This window comes from Armigeres subalbatus, unplaced genomic scaffold (genome assembly GCF_024139115.2).
Source record: "Armigeres subalbatus isolate Guangzhou_Male unplaced genomic scaffold, GZ_Asu_2 Contig1259, whole genome shotgun sequence".
In the NCBI taxonomy this organism is placed as follows: Eukaryota; Metazoa; Arthropoda; class Insecta; order Diptera; family Culicidae; genus Armigeres; species Armigeres subalbatus.
This window is the reverse complement of record NW_026942022.1, coordinates 231,949-253,479: the sequence shown is the minus strand read 5'-3', so window position 1 is coordinate 253,479 and position 21,531 is coordinate 231,949. Positions and strand designations below refer to the sequence as shown.

Here is a 21,531-nt window from a genome sequence, read left to right as displayed (position 1 = left end):
GCCCGGAAGCCTCCTTTCAAGAGGCCCGGAAGCCTCCTTTCAAGAGGCCCGGAAGCCTCCTTTCAAGAGGCCCGGAAGCCTCCTTTCAAGAGGCCAGGAAGCCTCCTTTCAAGAGGCCCGAAAGCCTCCTTTCAAGAGGCCCGAAAGCCTCCTTTCAAGAGGCCCGAAAGCCTCCTTTCAAGAGGCCCGAAAGCCTCCTTTCAAGAGGCCAGGAAGCCTTCTTTCAAGAGGCCAGGAAGCCTTCTTTCAAGAGGCCAGGAAGCCTCCTTTCAAGAGGCCCAGGCCTCCTTTCAAGAGGCCAGGAAGCCTCCTTTCAAGAGGCCAGAAGCCTCCTTTCAAGAGGCCCAGAAGCCTCCTTTCAAGAGGCCAGAGCCTCCTTTCAAGAGGCCAGGAAGCCTCCTTTCAAGAGGCCAGAGCCTCCTTTCAAGAGGCCCAGAGCCTCCTTTCAAGAGGCCAGGAAGCTTCCTTTCAAGAGGCCAGGAAGCCTCCTTTCAAGAGGCCCGGAAGCCTCCTTTCAAGAGGCCAGGAAGCCTCCTTTCAAGAGGCCAGGAAGCCTCCTTTCAAGAGGCCAGGAAGCCTCCTTTCAAGAGGCCCGGAAGCCTCCTTTCAAGAGGCCAGGAAGCCTCCTTTCAAGAGGCCCGGAAGCCTCCTTTCAAGAGGCCCGGAAGCCTCCTTTCAAGAGGCCAGGAAGCCTCCTTTCAAGAGGCCTGGAAGCCTCCTTTCAAGAGGCCAGGAAGCCTCCTTTCAAGAGGCCAGGAAGCCTCCTTTCAAGAGGCCAGGAAGCCTCCTTTCAAGAGGCCAGGAAGCCTCCTTTCAAGAGACCAGGAAGCCTCCTTTCAAGAGGCCCGGAAGCCTCCTTTCAAGAGGCCAGAGCCTCCTTTCAAGAGGCCAGGAAGCCTCCTTTCAAGAGGCCAGGAAGCCTCCTTTCAAGAGGCCAGAAGCCTCCTTTCAAGAGGCCAGAAGCCTCCTTTCAAGAGGCCCAGGCCTCCTTTCAAGAGGCCCAGGAAGCCTCCTTTCAAGAGGCCCAGAGCCTCCTTTCAAGAGGCCCGAAAGCCTCCTTTCAAGAGGCCAGGAAGCCTCCTTTCAAGAGGCCAGGAAGCCTCCTTTCAAGAGGCCAGGAAGCCTCCTTTCAAGAGGCCCAGGCCTCCTTTCAAGAGGCCAGAAGCCTCCTTTCAAGAGGCCCGGAAGCCTCCTTTCAAGAGGCCCAGGCCTCCTTTCAAGAGGCCAGAAGCCTCCTTTCAAGAGGCCTGGAAGCCTCCTTTCAAGAGGCAGGAAGCCTCCTTTCAAGAGGCCAGAAGCCTCCTTTCAAGAGGCCAGGAAGCCTCCTTTCAAGAGGCCCAGAGCCTCCTTTCAAGAGGCCCGGAAGCCTCCTTTCAAGAGGCCAGAAGCCTCCTTTCAAGAGGCTCAGAAGCCTCCTTTCAAGAGGCTCAGAAGCCTCCTTTCAAGAGGCCCGAAGCCTCCTTTCAAGAGGCCTGGAAGCCTCCTTTCAAGAGGCCAGAAGCCTCCTTTCAAGAGGCCAGAGCCTCCTTTCAAGAGGCCAGAAGCCTCCTTTCAAGAGGCCCAGGCCTCCTTTCAAGAGGCCTGAAGCCTCCATTCAAGAGGCCAGGAAGCCTCCATTCAAGAGGCCGAAGCCTCCTTTCAAGAGGCCAGGAAGCCTCCTTTCAAGAGGCCAGAAGCCTCCTGTTAAGAGGCCAGGAAGCCTCCTTTCAAGAGGCCCGGAAGCCTCCTTTCAAGAGGCCTGAAAATTTCCTTTCAAGAGGCCTTGAAGCTTCCTTTCAAGAGGCCAGGAAGCCTCCTTCCAAGAGGCCAGAAGCCTCCTTTCAAGAGGCCCGGAAGCCTCCTTTCAAGAGGCCAGAAGCCTCCTTTCAAGAGGCCAGAAGCCTCCTTTCAAGAGGCCAGAAGCCTCCTTTCAAGAGGCCCGGAAGCCTCCTTTCAAGAGGCCCGGAAGCCTCCTTTCAAGAGGCCCGGAAGCCTCCTTTCAAGAGGCCCGGAAGCCTCCTTTCAAGAGGCCCGGAAGCCTCCTTTCAAGAGGCCCGGAAGCCTCTTTTCAAGAGGACCGGAAGCCCGGAAGCCTCCCCAAGCAACCAGAAGTTTAGATTTAACTTAATTTTACTCTTCACCGAACTAATTGGTTCACTATGGTTCACATCAAGTTCCAAGTATCCTTAACGAAACTTTAAAGTTCACTTTTACGCTCCCACCATACAAAAAATTACTTAAAATGAGAGCTGATTAAGCCAAAATAGCCCTTCTTATCCGAACTTCTGGTTGCTTGGGTCCTTTCAAGAGGTCCAGAAGCCTCCTTTCAAGAGGCTCAGGAAGCCTCCTTTCAAGAGGCTCAGGAAGCCTCCTTTCAAGAGGCTCAGGAAGCCTCCTTTCAAGAGGCTCGGAAGCCTCCTTTCAAGAGGCTCAGAAGCCTCCTTTCAAGAGGCTCAGAAGCCTCCTTTCAAGAGGCTCAGAAGCCTCCTTTCAAGAGGCTCAGAAGCCTCCTTTCAAGAGGCTCAGAAGCCTCCTTTCAAGAGGCCTGGAAGCCTCCTTTCAAGAGGCTCAGAAGCCTCCTTTCAAGAGGCCAGAAGCCTCCTTTCAAGAGGCCAGGAAGCCTCCTTTCAAGAGGCCAGGAAGCCTCCTTTCAAGAGGCCAGAAGCCTCCTTTCAAGAGGCCAGAAACCTCCTTTCAAGAGGCCCGAAGCCTCCTTTCAAGAGGCCCGGAAGCCTCCTTTCAAGAGGCCAGGAAGCCTCCTTTCATGAGGCCTGGAAGCCTCCTTTCAAGAGGCCCAGAAGCCTCCTTTCAAGAGGCCAGGAAGCCTCCTTTCAAGAGGCCCGGAAGCCTCCTTTCAAGAGGCCAGGCCTCCTTTCAAGAGGCCAGAAGCCTCCTTTCAAGAGGCTCAGAAGCCTCCTTTCAAGAGGCCAGAAGCCTCCTTTCAAGAGGCCAGAGCCTCCTTTCAAGAGGCCAGGAAGCCTCCTTTCAAGAGGCCAGAAGCCTCCTTTCAAGAGGCCAGAAGCCTCCTTTCAAGAGGCCCGGAAGCCTCCTTTCAAGAGGCCAGGAAGCCTCCATTCAAGAGGCCAGAAGCCTCCTTTCAAGAGGCCAGGAAGCCTCCTTTCAAGAGGCCCGAAGCCTCCTTTCAAGAGGCCAGGAAGCCTCCTTTCAAGAGGCCCAGGAAGCCTCCTTTCAAGAGGCCAGGAAGCCTCCTTTCAAGAGGCCAGGAAGCCTCCTTTCAAGAGGCCCGGAAGCCTCCTTTCAAGAGGCCCGGAGCCTCCTTTCAAAAGGCCCAGAGCCTCCTTTCAAGAGGCCTGAAGCCTCCTTTCAAGAGGCCAGGAAGCCTCCTTTCAAGAGGCCAGGAAGCCTCCTTTCAAGAGGCCCGGAAGCCTCCTTTCAAGAGGCCCAGAAGCCTCCTTTCAAGAGGCCCGGAAGCCTCCTTTCAAGAGGCCGAAAGCCTCCTTTCAAGAGGCCAGGAAGCCTCCTTTCAAGAGGCCAGAAGCCTCCTTTCAAGAGGCCCGGAAGCCTCCTTTCAAGAGGCCCAGAAGCCTCCTTTCAAGAGGCCAGAAGCCTCCTTTCAAGAGGCCTGAAGCCTCCTTTCAAGAGGCCAGAAGCCTCCTTTCAAGAGGCCCGAAGCCTCCTTTCAAGAGGCCAGGAAGCCTCCTTTCAAGAGGCCAGGAAGCCTCCTTTCAAGAGGCCCAGAAGCCTCCTTTCAAGAGGCCAGGAAGCCTCCTTTCAAGAGGCCCAGGAAGCCTCCTTTCAAGAGGCCCGGAAGCCTCCTTTCAAGAGGCCCGGAAGCCTCCTTTCAAGAGGCCCGAAGCCTCCTTTCAAGAGGCCAGGAAGCCTCCTTTCAAGAAGCTCGGAAGCCTCCTTTCAAGAAGCTGGAAGCCTCCTTTCAAGAGGCTTGGAAGCCTCCTTTCAAGCGGCTCGGAAGTTTCCTTTCAAGAGGCTCGGAAGCCTCCTTTCAAGAGCCCCGGAAACCTTCTTTCAAGCGTCTTAGAAGCCTCTTTTCAAGCGTCTTGGAAGCCTCCTTTCAAGAGGCTCGAAAGCCTTCTTTGAAGAGGTCCGAAGCCTCCTTTCAAGAGGCCCGGAAGCCTCCTTTCAAGAGGCCCGAAGCCTCCTTTCAAGAGGCCAGGAAGCCTCCTTTCAAGAGGCCCGGAAGCCTCCTTTCAAGAGGCCCAGAAGCCTCCTTTCAAGAGGCCAGGAAGCCTCCTTTCAAGAGGCCCGAAGCCTCCTTTCAAGAGGCCGGAAGCCTCCTTTTAAGAGGCCAGAAGCCTCCTTTTAAGAGGCCCGAAGCCTCCTTTCAAGAGGCCAGAAGCCTCCTTTCAAGAGGCCCAGAAGCCTCCTTTCAAGAGGCCAGAAGCCTCCCAAGCAACCAGAAGTTTAGATTTAACTTAATTTTACTCTTAACTGAACTAATTGGTTCACTATGGTTCACATCAAGTTCCAAGCATCCTTAACGAAACTTCGAAGTTCACTTTTACGCTCCCACCATACAAAAATTACTTAAAATGAGAGCTGATTAAGCCAAAATAGCCCTTCTTATCCGAACTTCTGGTTGCTTGGGTCCTTTCAAGAGGCTCGGAAGCCTCCTTTCAAGAGGCTCGGAAGCCTCCTTTCAAGAGGCTCGGAAGCCTCCTTTCAAGAGGCTCGGAAGCCTCCTTTCAAGAGGCTCGGAAGCCTCCTTTCAAGAGGCTCAGAGCCTCCTTTCAAGAGGCTCAGAAGCCTCCTTTCAAGAGGCTCAGGAAGCCTCCTTTCAAGAGGCTCAGAAGCCTCCTTTCAAGAGGCTCAGAAGCCTCCTTTCAAGAGGCTCGGAAGCCTCCTTTCAAGAGGCCTCAAGCCTCCTTTCAAGAGGCTCAGAGCCTCCTTTCAAGAGGCCCAGGAAGCCTCCTTTCAAGAGGCCTGGAAGCCTCCTTTCAAGAGGCTCGGAAGCCTCCTTTCAAGAGGCATGGAAGCCTCCTTTCAAGAGGCCCAGAAGCCTCCTTTCAAGAGGCCCAGAAGCCTCCTTTCAAGAGGCCCGAAGCCTCCTTTCAAGAGGCCCGAAGCCTCCTTTCAAGAGGCCCAGAAGCCTCCTTTCAAGAGGCCCGGAAGCCTCCTTTCAAGAGGCCCAGAAGCCTCCTTTCAAGAGGCCCGGAAGCCTCCTTTCAAGAGGCCCGAAGCCTCCTTTCAAGAGGCCAGAAGCCTCCTTTCAAGAGGCCCAGAGCCTCCTTTCAAGAGGCCAGGCCTCCTTTCAAGAGGCCCGAAGCCTCCTTTCAAGAGGCCCGGAAGCCTCCTTTCAAGAGGCCCGGAAGCCTCCTTTCAAGAGGCCCGGAAGCCTCCTTTCAAGAGGCCCGGAAGCCTCCTTTCAAGAGACCCGGAAGCCTCCTTTCAAGAGGCCCGGAGGCCTCCTTTCAAGAGGCCCGGAGGCCTCATTTCAAGAGGCCCGGAAGCCTCCTTTCAAGAGACCTGGAAGCCTCCTTTCAAAAAGGCCAGCAGCCTCCTTTCAAGAGGCCCAGAAGCCTCTTTTCAAGTGGCCAAGATATGCCTTTTTTCAAGTGGCTCAGAAGCCTTATTTCAAGAAGCCAGGAAGCCTCCTTTCAAGAGGCCCGGAGGTTCCGATATTCATCCCATCAAAAACAAAGCCATGGAAAACAATTTTATTTGTTTCTTATTTTAGTATTTTTTTCAGCAGTGAGCACGCATTTTTACAAAAGAAGCAACGGAATTGCTCCTGTATTTCTTGGTTTCGCGATGAGATGTATAAAACTCGCTTAACTTTTCAAAAGGACCTAGGTAACATTTTTTTCATGAATTAATTTGAGTACTGCAATCAAAAGCTTTCATGATTTTCTGTTGATTGCGCTATTCAAATTAAATCATGAAAACAATGTTACTTAGGTCCTTTTGAAAAGTTAAGCGAAAAATGTTCAGTGAGATGGAGATCGGGACAGTTCCCCTATACCCTGTTAATTTTCATTTCCATTTTTCATATATCTTATGAGTTACACAAATTTTCATTTACAGCAAAAAATAGGGGTACCCCAATTGCTTGAGCTTGAGCTTGATGACCGCACAATTCGTAGTTGCTACTCCGTGATTGATCAGAGCAATCGAAATTGCACAGGGAACCAACAGTTGGGGCTTGGGATTAGCTCACCAAACTCAATGTGCATAGGTCGAGAGCTCAGTAATTAATAGATCAATAACGGCGCCGGCCACGTCCTTACGGTCATCTGGGATAGGAAGGAAAAGTTGGTGTGACATCTGTTGTTACTAGAGACCGAGATCACCTCTGCATCTCCACAGTTGTCACAGGATGGATTTACGCTAGTTGGATGGGGTAAGTAGTTGCACAGATCAGGATTCACCTTGGTAAGTGATGCGATTCATGCAACTTTAAAAAGATAAAAAAACATGCTTTTAATAATTTTGATCAGGATATTAATGCTAACGTATGTCGTCATTTATAATAACGAACTATTCAAAGAATTTATAAATACAGAATAGATAAGCATGCTTGAAACAGAACGTTCTTTTTAGTTTTACTTTAATTATTAGAAAAAAATGCAATGTGTATTATACGAATACAGTCAAACCTCCATGAGACGACATTGAAGGGACCATCATGGAAATATCGAGATGTGGAATAGAAAATATTTGGAAAGCTCTTTGTTACCCAGAAAATATTTTTCAGTATAGAATAATGGCTTCCATGAGCCGATATCGAGTCATAGAACAACGACTCATGGAGGTTTGACTGTATAGAAATTTTACAGATGCTGTGGAAAACTGTAAAAAGATTTATGGATTTAAAACTGGAAAGTTATAATGAGACCTTCAACCAAATAGCCTGGAAATAGATGAACGAAATATTCCTGCTTTGTCGATAGAAAACCAGAAAACATTTTTTTAATAAAAAATAAAATAAAATAAAGAAATCAAAATATTGGGAATGTATTAAGAGGAGCGACCGATATTTTTATCTTTTGTTTTTAGCGACAGATGTTGTTAACAGGCTTATACGATCCGTCATATCCGTTCAAAAAAGTAATTGCATATGAAGTCGGCTTGAATCAGTTCCTTAAATTCTAGAATAAACAAATTATAATTTAAAATGTATTGAGAAAACTTATTTGTGTAGATATGACAATAAAATGTACATGGCGCCGATAGAAGCTGTGGTTACCCTATATAAGTAAGCGATAAGCTTCATACAAGTTACAGGTATACCTGTGTTCAGAATAATAGCAGCAGAGACCGACTCCCATATAAAATATCCAACATTGACAAGCCACAAACCTGCTCCCCGACAAGCACACATACACCAAGTATTAAACCCCTCGATCCACCTGCCAAAAAATCACACACCTGGTCAAACTGTTCAAAATAATAGCAGTTTGTTAGGTTCTGAGTCACATTATGTAGTGGCGTGTTATATAAATAATACGAATAGTAGGACATGACATTTGGATTGGCCAGTATGTCATAATCCAAACAATCAGACTCAGAGGCCACTCGTTAGAAAAAAATGACACTTTTAACATATCTGCAGTTCACATCCAATACGCTTCGATCCCAAACCTCAACTCAATCGGTCATTGAGGAGCAAATCATAGCATATCAAACCTGGCTACCCCGTACCAAAGACAGTCCCCGCCGCTAAATACACGATGGCGATGCGACTCTGTCGCCGTTGATATGGAAGCGTACGGGTCGCATCGACAATCGCTCAGCGACAGCAGCAGTTGCGCCACCCGTGTTTATAGGAACCCTACTTTGAACACAGGTGTAGGTATTAAAAATTAAGCAAAACAATAATGCAATCAATCGATTTGTTTAATGTTCGCTGTCGAAATCCCCAAAAAATAGGAGTACCCCAATTGATGCAAAACTGCGAAGGGGTACCTCTCAAGAAAAAAGTTGAGAACCGCTGCTCGAGACAAATGACCTTTATGTGGTGAGTTATTTTTTGGATTGAAAACCTTATTTATTTTGCAGGGCGGTTTGTATGTTTTGACCATCCTAATAATTTTTTTATTGGCCACGAAAAATTTGAACAACCTTTCATAACAATGACCAAATGCCTTCGTTTTTACACCGATGAAAATGTCAATATACCATCAAAGTTTTAAGGATATTTGGATTTGAAGTTATTGCCTCAATATGGAGACACTTGATCCTCCATTAGTCACCCATACACGGAAGAAATAAACTACCCAATAGTGAGTTTAATTCACCCAACCTCGAACATCCGTACGGGAAGCCAAAATTGAGTAAGTAGGGTCGAAGTAGTTTGCCTTTACTCCCATGTTAAAAAAGTACCCAACGGAAAATTTATTGACCCAAATTTAAGTTTAATTCACTCAATACCTGAGGTCGAGGTAATAAAACTCAAAATTGGCTTCCCGTATTGAACTGGCGTCGTTGGATTGTTTGGCTCTTTTGTTTTTGACAACAAAAGAAAGAGTGGATGAAAGCGAAGAGAAAAAATAACTCAAAAGTAAGTTTAAAAGTACTCAATTTTGGGTACTTTTTTTCTTCCGTGTACACAAATTTGGCGGAAAAATTCAAAACAATATAAATCTGTTCTCAGGCTTCTAATTTTTTGTAGATATGACAGATTTGATGAAGGGTTGGCAGGAAACAAATATTTATTGCGTAGTAGATAGATCAAGTCTCCCCAAATTTTAAAATTGCATGTGCTGTCGAAATCAATTACAAAAATCGTTCATGTACACGCACAGCAATTTGAAAATTCTGCGTATTTTGAAGGAAAAATATTTAAAAAATATAAGGGCACCATTCTAATTTTATCAAAGCAAGTTCCTGGAGAGGGATTCATTAATTGAACTATTAGAACCACCGTCGGCGCTATTAAGAATTGATCATCATCACACACCTTTCGCGATGAAATTTGAAGTTGAGAAGAATCGCGACGGTTTGGATGCTTTAGACCAGTTAATTTTCGATTTTGGACAATACGATTTTGCTTCGCTGAACACATCTAGGTATTTCTGCAGTCGACTGCCAGTCGACGATCTTCCCAAGAAGATTGTTTTGATGAATACAACATCGACGAAGCCGTCAAAATATTTTATCAACGTCTACCGTGCGGGACCGAAATCCGTACAGTACCGAAATCCGTCCACCTCATGAGATATCAATAAATTTAAGGGGGTTTAAGGTAATTAATGTAGAAATAATTTATCTTATCCTGTTCAGATACTTAGCAGTAAGCTTTTAGGGCATAGCAATGGAAAGAAGGCTTTGAAATTAAAACAACAAAAATCAAAAGCAAATCGCCACCCACCAAACGCGGAGTTTTTGCCGCCATTTTGTTTTCGGGTAGAGTATTATTGCACCAAAAGTAACTGTGTTTCATTGCTAATTGCGAATCATTACATAAGATAAGCGGAATACAAATCGAAGGGATCGCTTTTCAAGGTGCGTATCGAACTATTTACAGTGGTAGTTTAGTCAATCAGACTGTTTGAATTTAAATATTTAGTTAAAAAATAGCTGTACGGATTTTGATCCTATGATTCAAAATCCGTCCACGGTGGACGGATTTCGAGTCAGGAGTAGTTGATTTTATTCATTATTTTATCATGTTTTTTGTAGTTTTGTCAATGTGAAACACTTCAAAAGTAGAAGCCCTCATGCTTCTATGTCATTAAAAAACGTTTTATTTACATTCGATTCCTATTTTCTAATGACTTTTTCTTATACTAAGGTGCTTAAGTGTACGGATTTCGATGCCCTACGGTATACTTGATTCTTCATGATGCTGTTCCATTGAAACGGTTCCTTGAAAACTCTCTGGCTGACAAACGCCAATTCCAGCATGCGTATGAAAAATTCCTTTATCTTTTTTCCAATATAATAAAAATGAAATGGTCTGTGTTTGTATCCTCATTAGGGTGTCCCAAAAAAAATCGATGTTCGAAAAGTCATGGTGCTCAACCCTGAAATGAAAGATATACCTGTCTGGATAATTTTTGTAGAACAAACCGAATTTCTAAAAAACCGTTTAGAGGTCGCGCCAGATCGATTTTTGAAAAATGAACTTTTTTTAGGTAAAAAATCAAATATTGGGTCCTTTCACAATTTTTTTTCAGGGTCACCCATTCGTTTTATATTTTTTCATTTTTCTGTGGATTTTTGCCCATATTCTCCATGAATTAGTTTTTGGTATTGTGCGTTTTTACAGTCTGCAGAACTTTTTAAATATCGAAAAATACAATTTTTTTGACGAATTTTCGCAGTTACTTCATCCGAACACAAAAAATATTTTTTTCTCGTTCGGAAAAACTATGATACTACAAAGAGCTATTTATAACGAGTATTTTCATAAAAAAATATCCAAGAAATGTTGTTCTGGGGCTGAGATATTGCAGTTTTAGTAAATAGTCATAAAGTGTACAAATTCGATACTTTTTCTTTACATGTTATAATTTCATCAAGATTGCACCAATATTTTAATTTAAATTAAAAAAAATTCAAAAGCTAATAAATGGGAATATTTTCTAGGTAACATAGCTTTTCTTTCCGATGGAGTTGGTTACCTGAATTACAGGATTTTGTCGGAGTATATGGATGGAGCCAGTTATAAAATGATATCACACCCAACAGTTAATAAGTAGCAATATACAAGTATGATCTCTTTATTAGTTTTGATTCAATCATAGGATGCTTTTCGCGGCATACAAAAAACAAGGCAGGCTCAGCACGTATGTAAACATTCAGTTTGAACGTAAACATGTGTCGTCACTACTATCTTCGCACAAGCTGAACTGAGACGATGCTCTACGGTCTCAGCATGCTTACTTCTGTACTCTAATATGTCGCGTTAAAATTTGCGTCACTCTTGAAGTGTCACTTTTCTTACGAGCCTACCTTGTTGTCGGTATACCGTGATGCTTTTGATATGTCATATGACAGTCAAACAATTTGTTTCGTCGTATCAGTTCGACAGCTTTTCCATGAGTTCACTTGAGATATTGAAAAAAAAAACGGAATAAACGTAAAGTAAAAACGTAAAAATGACACATCAAGAGTGACGCATATTTTAAAGCCACATGTTAGAGTTCAAAAGTAAGCATGCTGAGACCGTAGAGCATCGTCTCAGTTCAGCTTGTGCGAAGATAGTAGTGACGACACATGTTTACGTTCAAACTAATTGTTTACATACGTGCTGAGCCTGCCTTGTTTTTTGTATGCCGTGAAAAGCATCCTATGATTGAATCAAAACTAATAAAGAGATCATACTTGTATATTGCTACTTATTAACTGTTGGGTGTGATATCATTTTATAACTGGCTCCATCCATATACTCCGACAAAATCCTGTAATTCAGGTAACCAACTCCATCCGAAAGAAAAGCTATGTTACCTAGAAAATATTCCCATTTATTTGCTTTTGATTTTTTTTTAATTTAAATTAAAATATTGGTGCAATCTTGATGAAATTATAACATGTAAAGAAAAAGTATCGAATTTGTACACTTTTTGACTATTTACTAAAACTGCAATATCTCAGCCCCAGACCAACATTTCTTGGATATTTTTTTATGAAAATACTCGTTATAAATAGCTCTTTGTAGTATTTAAGTTTTTCCGAACGAGAAAAAAACATTTTTTGTGTTAGGATGAAGTAACTGCGAAAATTCGTCAAAAAAATGTGTATTTTTCGATATTTAAAAAGTTCTGCAGACTGTAAAAACGCACAATACGAAAAACTAATTCATGGAGAATATGGGCAAAGATCAACAGAAAAATAAAAAAAAATAAAACGAATAGGTGACCCTGAAAAAAATTGTGAAAGGACCCAATATTTGATTTTTTACCTAAAAAATACTAACATTTAAAAAATCGAACTGGCGCGACTTCTAAACGGTTTTTAGAAATTCGGTTTGTTCTACAAAAATTATCCAGACAGGTATATCTTTCATTTCAGGGTTGAGCACCATGATTTTTCGAACATCGATTTTTTGGGACACCCTAATCCTCATCCTATCTGTGCTCGTATTACTCGACTGCCATTTGGGAATTTTACTCTTCATCATTATTATGAATGAACTGCCATGCTTTCTGGAAGGTGTATTTATTCTTATCTACGCTGACGATGTTAAAAATTTTATCCCAATACGCCATATCGAAGACTGCTGGAATCTTCATCGAAATCTCGATCTCAGTCCACCTCATTGAAGTCAAGTCAAAATGTAGTGATCTTTCTCCGGATAGATTACCATCGGATCGTTGTCGAGAACTATTTTCAACGAAGTACTGTCCGACATTCTGGCTATGTATCCGGCCCACCGCAGTCCTCCGATTTAGCGGTGTGAGCGATGGATGGTTCTCCCAACAGCTGATGCAACTAGTGGCTCATTCGCCTCCTCCACGTACCGTCTGCCATCTGCACCCCACCATAGATGGTACGCAGCAGTACGCCCAGGTCTCGTGTCCGTAGAGAACTACCGGTCTTATAAGCGTTTTGTCGATAGTAAGTTTGGTACGTCGGCGAACTCTATTTGATCGGAGCGTTTTGCGGAGTCCAAAGTACGTACGATTGCCTGCCATGATGCGTCTCCGAATTTCTCTGCTGGTATCGTTATCGGAGGTCATCAGTGAGCCCAAGTTCATGAATTTTTCTACCACCTCGATTTCGTCACCACCGATGCAAACTCTCGATGGGTGGCTCACATTGTCTTCTCTTGAGCCTCTTCCTATCATGTACTTTGTCTTCGACGTGTTGATGACTAGTCCTATCCGTTTAGCTTCGCTTTTCAGCATGATATAGGCTTCCTCCATCTTCTCAAAATTACGTGCCATAATATCAATGTCGTCGGTGAAACCAAATTACTGGACGGACTTCGTGAAAATCGAACTACGCACATCACCCGATCCATCGTCGCCAGTTTATCCGGTAATCCGTTTTCGTGCATTAGCTGCCATAGCTAGTTCCAATCGATTGTAATCGATTGCATTTCAGCAATACCTGACGTACGGAACCTGAGCACCTGGTCTGTGGGACAGCGTTCACCCATTAATCCCACCTGGTACTGCCCCACGAACTCTCTTAGGATTGGTGTTAGTCGGCAGCCTAAAATTTGGGAGAGTACCTTGTAGGCGGCGTACAGCAGTGTGATTGCGCGGCTGTTGCAACAATCCAGCTTATCGCCCTTTTTGTAGAATGGACACGCGACACCTTCCATCCACTCCTGCAGCAAAACATCCTCCTTGTACCTTGTACACCATCGAGAGTTTTGAGCGCAGACATACTGCAACGAGGTAGTGGTCGGATTCAATAATCGCACTGCTGTAATTGTGTACTTTCGTGATGTCGGAGAAGAATTTACCGTCGATTAGAACGTGGTCGATTTGGTTTTCCGTTTCTTGATTAGGTGATTTCCATGTGGCCTTGTGGATATTCTTGCGGGGAAAGAGAGTGCTTCGGACTACCATTCCGCGGGAGGCTGCAAAATTTATGCATAGTTGGCCGTTATCATCAAATACGGTATGCAGACTATCCGGTCCGATGACCGGTCTAAAAATTTCCTGCCTTCCTACCTGTGCGAACTGATGACGATTTTGACGTTCCGACGATTTTGACGTCATGTTCCTCAAACTTAAGAGTTCAACAGTGTAGTGCATGATGTTTTACTGCGGGGTACTGTGGGGTACCAAACTGTTTTGTTCGTTAAATATTGCGTAAAATATGCTTTTACAAAACTACTAAAAACTAAATTCTGGACTTAGCTATTATTACATTATCAAGCCTATTACATAGATCTGTTTAAGGGCTTTGTAACTACATATATTTAAATATGCTCGTTTTGAGACGAAAATATGACAAAGCTAGGCCAGTTTGACCACCCCCAGCCTCCCTTAAAAATCTTAAAAAAAACCGTCCTGATTATTACAATATAGGTTATAAACTGTGTATTCATCACATTTTTCACGCCCTAATCAAAAATTGGCCTTTTGGTAATTTTGGCCACTATTGTGGAGCGATACAACAACTTTTAAGTACATATACTGAAATACATTTCAGTACATATACTGAAGTTTTTTTTTTATAAATACGGAAAACTCAACAGAAGAGATTTTTATTATTCACTATAGATAAGTATCTGAAGAGGATAGAATTTAGTTACTACACACTAAATTAAATTAGTCTAACCAACACTGACCTTAGATCGCTCTGGAGATCATATGCTCCTATCAGTTTTGTCAAAAATACATAATCCGTAGCGTTGGCCGCTTCTGGTAATTGATTGCAGGATACCTAAAACATAAATAAAATGATTAAACCAAAATTTAGTTTAATCTCAAGTAATCTCCGTAAACACAATATTACTCACCTCTGAGTTAAACAAAATATTCTCCGGATCGTCATCATGAAACACGTACACAAACCGACATGAATATTCGTCCGTGTGCATACTCCAGTGCAGAAAAACGTCGCTCTCATCGGTAAAATTAACGCCCCGAAGCTGCACATCCGAACTGATCTCTCTGATGTAGGACATATTATTCTTCAGCTTCAGCATTACCTCGATTGTCTTGAACGTGCTCTCGTCAGTCTTCTCCCTATCACCACCATTGCCGTTGCAGTTCATCGAATCGGTTTCAATTTGAAGCAGCGAAGCTCCTTCCAGATGTGGTGGCGTGGCACAAACCGCACCCAACACGTCCTGCGAAGCAATCCTCGACGTCGAAAGCCACTCGACGAAGGGCTTCATTGAGCAATCGCACGCCAGAGGGTTGTTCTCAAGCGACAGGCTGTGTAGGGAAGATGCGTTGTATAGGGCGTTTTGGGCGATGATGGAGATATCGTTTCCATCGAGACGGAGTTCTTTGAGCGATGGTAAGGGTGCTACGATGTCCGAGGTCAGCGCTCGGAGGAAGTTGTGCGTGAGATCGAGAACGATTAGCCGAGGAAGGTGTTTCAAAGACGATCCGGATATGGCAACAATGCCGTTGTGGCCTAAATCCAAGACTTGGAGCGATGCCAAACCGGAGAAGGCGTGGTCTTGAAGGACGTCAATCTGGTTGTGGCGAATGGAAAGCATCTGGAGATACGCCAGTCCTTCCAGAGCGCCGTTTTGTATGCTGGTGATTGAGTTTTTGTCAAGGTTCAGGATTTCGAGGCCCTTGATGATCGGGAGGGTGGTGTTTTTCAGTGGGCCTCTAATAGTGTTGGATCTAAGATCGAGCTCTCTGAGGTTAAAGCAGGACTCCAAAGCTTTCATAGTTTCTGGTGATTCACCGAGTCGGTTGCCGTTTAGCTTGAGGTGGATCAAGTTTCGAACTGACATGAAGCTTTTCGGAGCGAGCGATGAAATTTGATTTTCACTCATTTCCAAGTACGATAGCTTTGGAATTGAAATGAAATCTGTACTTTGTATAGACTTGATCTTATTGTTCGAAAGGTCTAGGCGATCCAGTTGAGGCAAAGACGCAAGTGACTGCATCGGGACAACAGTCAAGGCGTTGTTTGGTAACCCTAATGCTTGTAATGGAGTCTTAATCCCAGCAAAGGCCAGTCGGTTCACTCGTTTGATCTCACCGGAAGATATTACTAGACCTTGTAATGAGACGCCTTCAAAAATGTTTGCGTCGCTTATTACCGTGACGTTCTTCAGTGTGCAGTCCAATAGTGAGACTGAATAAGGGGAAGCTTTCAAACCATCGGCAATCAGCTCCAACCCGTGCAGGTCTCCTCGGCATCGTAATGTGTGAGGCATATCACATCCGCATTCCAGGTTTATGTTTTGTGTTATATTTGGGCAATGCCAGTCGCCCAAATCTACCGCTTGGGTAACTTGAGAGGATTTCTTGTCGATTCTTTTCTTACCATATCCTGCTTTGTTTACGTATTTCAACGTACTCCACGTCACTCCGAATGCTTCTCTGGCGTTGACTTGGTTAATGGTTTGGGGACTTGTGGTTCTTTGGTTAGATGTGCTACTACTGCTAATGCTACTATCACTAGTGTTGTTATTGATGACTACAATTTCGGTGGGAACTATCCTAAGTACTGTAGACTCGGTGCTGGGAAACGAGGCAAAGCTTTGGTCCTTCTGAGGGGTGTTGATCGAAATACGCGGGCCTCCGCCGGCAATTCCTGCTGTCATGAACTCAGCTCCGCAGGATGAGCCGATCGACTGCAATAGGACTAGACTTATGATGATGTGAAATCTAAAAGAATGAGAAATATAAAATGGAAAAACGATTTTAAAATTTAATTAAAATTTGCAATAATAAAAAAATATTGAGATTGAATTTGTATAGAAAAATTAAACCGGAAATATCAGAATAAATGTTTTTGAGTAGAACCAAGTTTTGATAACTTGGTTTTAGTCGTTAATTGACTTCTTGATGATTTGTATTTCTAATTAAAATTGTTTGGGAATATTGCATATTACAGAAAGGCAGGGAATAAATAGAAATAGCATGACTTCTGTCTAAGAATACCGATTTCTTCGAAATATTGCGTTCTACGCAGATTCACAACCCCACGAAAGATGTTCCTAATCAATGCGATTTGGGAATACGTGATCGTTTGTGTTGTGAAGGGTTAACAAAAAAACTGCATAAGTAGGAACTACAGTAGTTTATGAATTTCGTATTATCATAAATCGACCCCATATGAATGTGGATTGCAAGGGACGCGATCATTATTATTATAGCATATTTCATGTAGTTTCGAGCCGTCATTACAAAGCGTAAGGAACGAGCATGTATGCAGCGAAAACACATGCTAAATGCTATAAAGTCTATGAAGTTATTACAAAAAACTCGCGTAGTGTTGATCAATTGACAGCACTCCAAAATTTGCCATTCAAGATTTCTCAATTGGATTTATTAGCTACGAACACGGGATACAGCGTTTCGTTTTATTACAAGCAAACACGGTTCAGCTCACCTCGTCAGATTAAAGATCGCGATCGATGCGCGCTAAAATCATCCCGCTCAGTTTAGTCTAGTCCAGAGTCGGTAGTGGTCCGACCGCATTCTTCTGTGGTAACGAATAATCGTAGCATTCGAAGTTTGAATATTCAAAACAAGTGATAAGTGATTTCTTTCCTCTGAAAAGCTAAATATAATCTTAGTATAAAAATGCAACGATGCCAATCCTTCACCGGTTCTGCGAAAAAGGCTTATCATAAGTCGGAATTCTCTGAAATAATAACACTTGATCAACTAAATACAATTATACAATATACATATATGCAGATGCACAAAGTGTTGTGAATCTTAGAGCCTGGTCCGGACTTTGGGTCAATGGGGTGAATTGTGTCGTAATCGTAATTGCTGCACATATGTACAGTTGTTTCCTCAGTACTGCGGTGAATTAGATTTTCACTATACTAAAACTTGGTCGAAGCGTAATTTTAGTGTTCTGTCCATCAATTTCAAAAATTGAATCCAAAAAATAAAAGGATCTCTAATTCTACAATCTCTGCTATTAAACTATTCATGGAATGTTCATTTGCCCAATCAGTCAGACATCTTGACTGTTATAACAAGTAATTGTCCACCGCACTATTGGGGGTAATTCGCATACAAACGATCAGAGAGGCGTCTGTCATTAATCATGGCTCCTCCAGGGTGATTTAGGCGAAGCTCCGGCTAATTATCGCGATAATAAAGCGAATAGCCAAACAGTCTGCGAAACTACTTCCCGCTGTGAGGAGGATTTAACAAGATGAGAAATCTATCTGTATTAAGTTGTTTGCTGTTTGCGGCTTGCTTGTATCCTACCGATGGCAAAGTTTTCCAGAAATGTGCATTGGCAAAGCTGCTGGATAATCAACAAATATCAAGGACGCTAATTTCCAACTGTAAGTGGGTTTATTTGACCATCCGTAGGTATTAAATGGACTTATCGAATTTTGTCCGAAGGGATCTGCATGGTTAATGCCGAAAGTGGCGCCGATACGTCGAAAAAGGTTACCTTGGACAACCTCACTAGTAGTTATGGAATCTTTCAGGTAAGAACGTCGTCCCAAAATGTTGATACTATGGCATACCAACAGTTATAAATCTGTTATTTTATTCTGGTCGAAGTGATTTGAATCAAGATTCGAAACATTCTATATTTAATAATGTCGTTTTTTCTTTCGATAACAGATCAACAGTAAGGAGTGGTGTCGCGTGGGACGCAAAGGTGGCAAATGCAACAAAAACTGTGAAGGTGAGTCCCCCGTGCATCGTGCATTTTGCTGAACCGAACCAAAATTTGCCCAGATCACCTGCTGATTATTTCCCCGAAACGATCACCATTAAGAGCATTAATTGCTTACTGTTTTTTTCTTTGTGATTTATTCATTCACGGGGCGCAGCATTCCTAACCGATGATATTACCGATGACATTGAGTGTGCCAAGCAGATACACAAAGATCAAGGTTTCTCCTACTGGAAGGGTTGGGTCAACAAGTGCAAACAGAAAGCCCTGCCGGACATCTCAATGTGTTGGAAGTGAGGACGCGGCATTATGGACACAATTGGAGCGAGGGCTGTTCCAGCGGATAACGGTGGGAGGTAAATATTTGTCCAAGATGAGTCTCAAGTGGAATGTAGGAATAGTTCAGTGTCCGTCGATGATAAAAGTTGAAATAATCGAGTGTGGAATACATGATTCAAGAAAACACATTTCTTCCTCTTTATTTAATCACCGCCAATTTAGGGAGTGAGTGCTAGTAATGGACCCTGACCGACTAAAATTTACTTCACTTACTCCGCTAGAACGAGCCTCTTTATAAATTGTAGTTCTGCTGCAACAGATGACAAGCAACAGGTAGGTACCAGCATCGTGTTTCGTACATAAAACTTGCCAAAACATTCATTTTTACCAATAAAGAAAGCATTTTAAAATAATGTAGCTAGCATGCCTATCATGGCCACCACCGAGTCCATAATACGCAACGTCGGGTTTGTTTATATGCGTATAATGGTTCCCCCATTTGATTTACATGTTACATTCCACATGTTCCTGATGCCTATTATGGACCCCTCTTTGTGTGCTAGTAATGGATGCTCTGGCGTATGTGCATTTACAAATTAGTTAATTTAATTTAATTCCTACTTCCCAGTCCATAACAAATGTATGGAACTGCTGTCTTGTTACATGAAGCAACTCCATCCGACGGAAGTTTGCAGAAAATAGTCGATTCCAGCGTTTAATTTGGGATTTTGTTCAGGGGGTCTATTATATGCGCGGGGTCCATTACTAGCACTCACTCCCTATTATGCATTTGTTTTCGGTGTTTCATTGAATTAGATCACACTGGATCATATCATCAAACAAACGTCCAAACATGGCTTGAGATGTGGACAATGTCTCTCTTACTACAGCGTTTATTGTACATGCCCCTGTCCATGTTTCGAGAGGTTCTATAGATCAGATAATATTCTGCTCAGGCTTCGAAATTGTCACTCATATGAATTCAAACCTAAAATCGATTCAATTAGCAGAGTGCGATGTTTAATGTTCTTCTGTGAGCAAGTAGGTATTCTAACAAAATATGTTTTACTGACAAACTCGTGAGCTCTGACAAGTCACAGTTTGATTTTACGCCTCCAATTCTTCTTCTTGTCACTTACTTTAATCAAACTACCACATGAACTGATTGACATCAAAGAGAGCGAGCGAAGCGCGAGCCTACTATTTCATTGTGAGGTAAACAGTTTGGAGAGCAGTCGTCCGATTTTTGAGGTGTGAAAGACGACTGGTTCTTCCAACAGCTGATGCAACTCGTGGTTCCTTCGTCTTCTCCTCAGACCGTCCGCCATCTTCATCCTACCATAGATAGTACGCAGCACTTTCCTTTCGAAACCCCCAACTGTGCATTGGTCCTCCACGAGCATCGTCCAAGTCTTGAGTCCGTAGAGGACTACCGGTCGAATTAGCGTTGTGTAGATAGTCAGACACGTCGAAGACGAAATACATGATAGGAAAAGGCTCAATAGAGAACAACGAAATCCACCTACCACGAGTTTGTATTAATGGTGACGCAATCCAGGTGGTTGAAGAATTCGTGTACTTGGGCTAACTGATGACCAGGGTTTGCAGAAATCGCTCTCGATAGATAGGGGAAGGTGGGTAGACTTGATCCCCGGGGAGACTTGATCACCCCCTGTTTTATCGAGAACTAAAGTAGTTTTGTTCTAGCGTATTTTTTTAGTACAGATCCTCTACACGGAACCGCGAAACAACTCACTTGACGGTTCCTTTCACTCAAATCCGACCTTGCGTGGAAGAGCTTGAGCTTGAGCTTGAGCTTGATTGACTGCTCGTAGTTGCTACACGGACAGATAAATCAACACAAACTTTGAGTTCATTATACGCACTATTGAGAATATCGCAGAAAAAATTTACCCAAATTTGGGTAGTTTTCCCTTTCTTTCCCATGATTGCTTTCAAAACTAGAGCAAGATGCAAACACCTCACCGAGGTTGCTCAGCCCAATAACTCAAATTTGAGTAAATTCAATATTCTCTATTTTGGGTTGATCTAGGTCCGCTTTGGATAAATTAAACTCAGCTTTGGGTAAATTGTTTACATGGGAAGGCAAACTACCTAGTGCCAGAAAAGTCATTTTACTCAAATTTGGGTTATTGGCCCACACCACGGTTTTGAGTGCAAACAACCCACTTTTGGGTAGTTTTGGTTTTCAGTGTACTCCATTATGACCAGATCAGCTGTTCTTGCACAGGGAACCAACAGATGTTTGCTTGGGACTAGCACACATCTTCAATGTACAAGTACTGGTGATCTCATTTGTTAGGTCATACTGGCGCCTGCCACGTCAGAATGCAAGTCAATGTAGGGAAGGGCGAGGAAATGATGATGCAATCACTCGCCCACTGCAAGCCGAATATACCTCTGCACTTGCCACGAGTTCATGCGGAATTTGTTGGAATTTCTGGGTTAGGTTGGAGAGGCAGAGGTCCGTCTTGGTTAACGAGCTGCCAATGTGATAGATAGGAGAAGGTAACTGATGGAATTTCTAATTGGATGTAGAAAACGAGCTCTATAGTTCATTTCCAATTCTAGCAGATTACTGTTAGAATACTCAAGTTGAAGGTATAGGAATAAAACTGGAAACGGTATTAAAGTCCATTTCCAGTTCTAGCGATTGCTAGAACATGAGGAATATAGAGGAAGATACAAAGTAGGAGAATGGAACGGACCTGGGATTGAACCCACGACCTCCTGCGTATGAGGCAGAAGCAGTAGCCATATGACTACCAAGCCCGCTTCGTCAAATCCGACCTTGCGTGGAAGAAGCCAAAAATAAGTAAAATGCAAAAAAATCCGGTGAGTACTTTGCCTTTACTCCCGTGTTGAATTTTCACCCACTATGAAGTTTCACCAACTCAAATTTATGTTATTTTCACTCACTCGAGACTATGGTGAAAACAACTCAAATTTGGCTTCTTCCACGGAACAGCACACGTTGGGTCGATGCAGCTCTCATTGTTTATAATAACATTCATGAGAGGGAGTGAGAAAACTACCTAATATTGAGTTAAAAATTTGAACTTCGTACTCAAAGTTGAGTTCTTT

General features: G+C 43.4%; 2 protein-coding genes across 5 annotated transcripts in view; one reads left to right on the top strand and one right to left on the bottom strand.

The window, feature by feature from the left end:
• Positions 1-21,531, bottom strand: part of LOC134202548 (uncharacterized) — a 120,706-nt gene that overhangs the window by 12,020 nt on the left and 87,155 nt on the right. For all 3 annotated transcript variants that reach the window (XM_062677555.1, XM_062677557.1, XM_062677556.1), the window contains exons 3-4: positions 14,318-16,157; positions 14,147-14,241 (exon numbers count right to left, since the gene is read on the bottom strand). In XM_062677555.1, coding sequence (XP_062533539.1) covers positions 14,147-14,241; positions 14,318-16,157 — 1,935 coding nt within the window. The remainder of the gene's footprint in view (positions 1-14,146; positions 14,242-14,317; positions 16,158-21,531) is intronic.
• Positions 16,847-18,596, top strand: LOC134202540 (lysozyme c-1-like). Of its 2 annotated transcripts, none has more exons than XM_062677546.1 (5): positions 16,847-17,128; positions 17,570-17,803; positions 17,865-17,953; positions 18,093-18,156; positions 18,305-18,596. In XM_062677546.1, the coding sequence occupies exons 2-5, from the start codon at positions 17,668-17,670 to the stop codon at positions 18,442-18,444; spliced, it is 429 nt and encodes a 142-aa protein (XP_062533530.1). In that variant the 5' UTR covers positions 16,847-17,128; positions 17,570-17,667; the 3' UTR covers positions 18,445-18,596. The 2 variants fall into 2 exon arrangements, with proteins under 2 accessions (XP_062533530.1, XP_062533531.1); XM_062677547.1 differs by having other exon boundaries at positions 16,953-16,982.